The sequence below is a fragment of the Charadrius vociferus genome, unplaced genomic scaffold (assembly GCF_000708025.1).
Source record: "Charadrius vociferus isolate BGI_N301 unplaced genomic scaffold, ASM70802v2 scaffold892, whole genome shotgun sequence".
NCBI lineage: Eukaryota > Metazoa > Chordata > Aves > Charadriiformes > Charadriidae > Charadrius > Charadrius vociferus.
In genome coordinates, this window is record NW_009647397.1 from 143,058 (window position 1) to 147,410 (window position 4,353).

The following is a 4,353-nucleotide window of genomic DNA, read 5'->3' on the forward strand; positions in this document are numbered from 1 at the left end:
AATTTGTCTTTTCAGCTCCCCATCCTGCGGGGGCAGCGCCCCATAGCTCTTGTATGGGGCCAGCGATGGCACCAGCAGATCTGTGAGTGTGCACGTAGCCATGCATGTTTGCGTGTACGCACGTGTGCAAGCATATGTCTACATGGAAAGGTGTGTATGTGTCCATGCACATCTATTGGGGGGAGGGGGGGTGCATGTGTGTGCAGGTGTCCATGCATGTGTGTGTGCACACGGTGTGTGTGGCTGTGCAGGCAGGGGTGTGTCTCCATGCACGTGCGTGTGTGTGAGCGCAGAGCTGCTGAGAGGTACGCGTACGTGTTGTGCTGCGTTTGCAGGTGTGTGCCCACGCACGTGAACGCTTCCTGCGGTGGCTGCTCTGACTCTCCTCCCGAGGAGTTATTTGTGGGCTGTCGTGTTCTTCCCCAAAAGCGCTGACCCATCAGCTCCGCGTGGTGCCAGGCAGGGGCAGCCATGAAAGAGAAGCAGCTCCAGCAGTGTCTATTTGCTGGCGTTTATCGCGTGTCCCTTGGGGGCCGGGGAGCACGCAGGAGCCCTCCCCAGCACTCTGTGGGGCTAAGCCCCTCGATGCCCTCTCCTGCGGGGCTGTGGGCCACTGACCCAGGAGCAGCAGGGCACCCGCCGTGATCACTGTGGAAGAGGGAAGCACGGCACAGAATTAAAGTCTCTTAATTACAATCATTAATGAGCATGGAGGCAGCTGGGCTTTGTGGGCTGGGAATCCCGCTGCGTCTCCAGGAGAAGCCCTGGGCTTGTCTGCAGGTAGCTGGGACTGCACTGGGGCAGGGTGGGGAGATGCTGGGTGCCCCAAAGCGGACCTGGCTGTGATGGGACCGGGATCCCCCAGACGTCTTGGGCTCCTCATGCTGCCGGACGCCCTCTTAGGATCCCTGCTCAGCGCTTCGGTGCTGTGCTCTGAAGGGGATATGGTGCTGCACATGAGTCCCACCACTTACACATGTGTGCACGTGTCCCGTGGACCACCTGACACACCGCTGCTGTGACCTGACACACACACCCCCTCCCCATATGCTGCACTACTGTCCCTGTGCCGCAGCAGCCGTTGGCAGAGGAAGGCAGCGAAGGACACGCGCGTGCCCGTGCTGAGGGCAGGATGCACTCTGTCTTGGGGAGTGGCACTTAATCAATCCCATTTCAAAACTCTAATTATATCAACAAAGGCCTCAACATGGCACTGCTGGCTGCAATTCAGGTCTTGTTTATGTATTTCCACACACTCCAGAGAAGTTTCTCCCCTTTGTCCTTTTATACTTTGCTGAAAGAAATGAGGTTCAGACCGAGCAGCACCGATGGGGCTGCACTGTGTGGAGGGTGCTGAGGTGGGGAGGGAGCCCGGACTGTTGTGGACTTTTGGGCTGGGGGCAGAGGAGGGGCAGCAGTGGGGCTGCGGGCACGTGTGGGAGAGGGGAGACTCCCCGGGGTGCTCCAAGCCAAAACTTCAAAGTGGGGGGTTTACAAATCAGCAGTGAAAAGAATTGCCCGAGCTCCTGTGTGCATGCAGGTATGTGTAGGAGTGTTCGTGTGCACATGCCTGCTGCCATGTCAGCGTGTATGTTGTCTACCTGCACACACGTGAGCAAAGACTGGTCTACTGGGGGGCACTGGCTTCTGGCTGGGAGCCCTCAGCAGAAGGGGCACAAGACAGGGACTCGCCTGTGCCTGTCGAGTGTGTGACACTGCCACCATTGTGTGTGACCTCGCCATGCTCTGCCCCCCAGACACAGACTGCATTGGCTCTTGCCACTGCCAGAGCATGACCAGCCCCCCCGGATAAGGGTCGGGGGGCTCAGTCCTCGCCCAGTTCCAGCCTGCTGCTTTTGGCTGCCCGCTCCGTCCATCTCCCCGGTCCTTTGTTAAAAGCCAGTGGATACAAATAGCTGGTTTCCATATGCACAGCAGCATCTGTTACTGCCAGGGAGATTTGCATCGCTAAATGTAAATTGGGTGTTATGTCATTTATCACGAAGTTGTCATAACAAATCACACGACTCATCGTTCGCCCTGGCAGGAAGGTGCGGAGCAACCTGGGAAGGGTTTGCACATGGAGGGAAGGGGCTGTCCCCTTGTACAGACAGGGAAACTGAGGCATGAATGCAGTCTGAGGCGCAGCAGCACGCAGGGACCTCAGGCATCCGGCCCCAAAGCTTGTGGTTAACCCAGTCACCGGGGTCACTACGGGAGAGGCTGGAAGGGGCAGAGGGCCGCCAGGGCTCAGGACCTGATCCTCAGCCTCACTCACCCCTTCCAGCAGTGTCCCTGGGCCGGGATCCCCGTCCCATCCCGGCCCGCCCTGTCCCTCCCAGCCCTGCTGCAGACGCCTCCCTCAAGTCTCCTGCCCACCCCCCGGCCTCCGACGGCACTCGGGAACCTGCCGTCGCAGCTGGACCTTCCCCACACCCTTGCCATGAAGGGCCCCCTCCTTGGAAGCATGTTCTCCCGGCATGTCAAGCGGCACCCTGGAGTAAGTCACCCTCACCCTCTCCCTCCATGGACCTCCGCCGTCCCCTCATCCCTCTGCATCCCTCTGCCCCCCTCCTCCTCCCAGGGACCCCCCTGTAGCCCCCGTCCCTCCGGGCTCATCCTTGCCTTTCTCTCGCCTCGTGCCTTGGGGACCCTGCGCTTCCCCACACCCTTCTCCCTCCTTCCCGCTCCCTGTTCCTCCTGCCCTTCGCACCCTTTGCCAAACCCCTCTTCCTCCCGCTCCCGAAACCCCTTCTCAGCCCCCGATGCAGCTCCTCTGCCCTCCCTGTGCCTTCCCAGGCTGTCCCCTGCCAGTGTCTCCTTCACGCTGTCCTCCTGGCTCTCGGAGCATCCTCCAGGGAAGCCGGGTGGTCCCAGTGGTCCCCAGTCCAACTTTATTGAGGAGAGGTGGGACCACCCCGCACTGCCTGTCCTGCTCCGTTGTGGGGCCGCGCTGGACTTCAGACACGTCGGCTCTTGTGCTCACGCTCACTGACCCTGGCAAGCGTGCAGTGCTGGCATCTCCCCGGGTGAAGGTGCTGCTGCCTGTCTGCTCTGCCTGTCCTGCTCCGTTGTGGGGCCGCGCTGGACTTCAGACACGTCGGCTCTTGTGCTCACGCTCACTGACCCTGGCAAGCGTGCAGTGCTGGCATCTCCCCGGGTGAAGGTGCTGCTGCCTGTCCGTGCTGCTCTGTGTCCTCCCCCTGGCTACACCCTGCTCCAGGGGCATCTCTGGGGGGAGTGGGAATGGAAAGCAAGCCCCCTCCCCACTCGCCCCAGCAGCCCCAGGTTGGAAGCGGCCGTTCCTGTCCCTTCAGCTCAGATTGTTCCTCTGCCGTCAAAATTTCAAGCTGAGGGGTTTCTGCGCGAAGATGTCTGAATCCTCATAACCCACAGACCCTCCAAGACGGCGGCAGCCACGCAAGCGTTCCCCCTCTGCCAGGATGGGCATCTCCTGCCGCAGGACTGGATCCCCTCCCGCAGCAGGGAGCTGGGACCCCAGAGGGTCGGAGAGTCCCCAGCCCCACCTCGTCTGTCCCTGCTGCCCGCTGCCCTCCCTGGGGACCTGGCAGGGGCTGGTGGCCTGGGGAGGGTTAACGAGCTGCAGGCGCCGGGCTGAAAGTCACGTAAGCTGTTAGCAGTTGGGTTTGGGGAGGGTAGAGCAGCCAGGCTGGAGAGGATGATGAGCCATGGCTGAGTGTCGGGACGCCTGGCTCTCGGGAGCGGAGGGGAGCACGAGGCTGGAGCAGGACCAGGCTCTTCCAGGGGAAGGCAGGTGCCCGCGTGCTGCCAGCACCAAGGGTGCCGGGGTGCTTTTCACATCCTCGGTGAGAGCAGAGGGATGGACAGCACATGCCCGGGCTCCTGCACGGTCTTTATAGCGCTGCTGCGTGTTTCTGTGTGCAGAACGGGGCAGATTTGGGATTTTTCTGTTCATGCCCGCCACAGTTTCCCCTGCTGTCAAACAGAAGACTGTGTGTGACTCTGGGGACACAGAGAGGTCCCCAAACAGTACACATAAGGGGGTGGTCGGTGGTTTTAGGTACCTGTATGTGCAGTGCCTGGCATGCACCCACCACAGTTTAAGCAGGATTAGCGCCGGTAGAGGTTGCTGGGGCAATTTTTGATGTGTCATCCATTACACGTGATCAGCTGCAGCTCATGCCGGCGGGTACCTCAGCACTTTCACCTGGCAATAGGCTCTCCCACCACAGCAGCCCGGCTGCCTGCCCACCTGGCAGTGATTAATGTCCCACACGTGCCCGTGGAGCATCACGGCAGTGAAGCGCAGGACAAGAACCTGCGCGGCACAGAGGTCCGGGGGCTGCACGGCGCAGCAGGTGCCTTTCGGGC

General features: G+C 61.0%; 1 protein-coding gene across 1 annotated transcript in view; it reads left to right on the top strand.

Moving 5' to 3' along the window:
* The first annotated feature begins 2,443 nt into the window (after positions 1-2,443).
* The window catches only part of NDUFA4L2 (NADH dehydrogenase (ubiquinone) 1 alpha subcomplex, 4-like 2), a 6,705-nt gene continuing 4,795 nt past the window's right edge, over positions 2,444-4,353 (top strand). The window contains exon 1 of the mRNA XM_009880130.1: positions 2,444-2,500. Coding sequence (XP_009878432.1) covers positions 2,444-2,500 — 57 coding nt within the window. The remainder of the gene's footprint in view (positions 2,501-4,353) is intronic.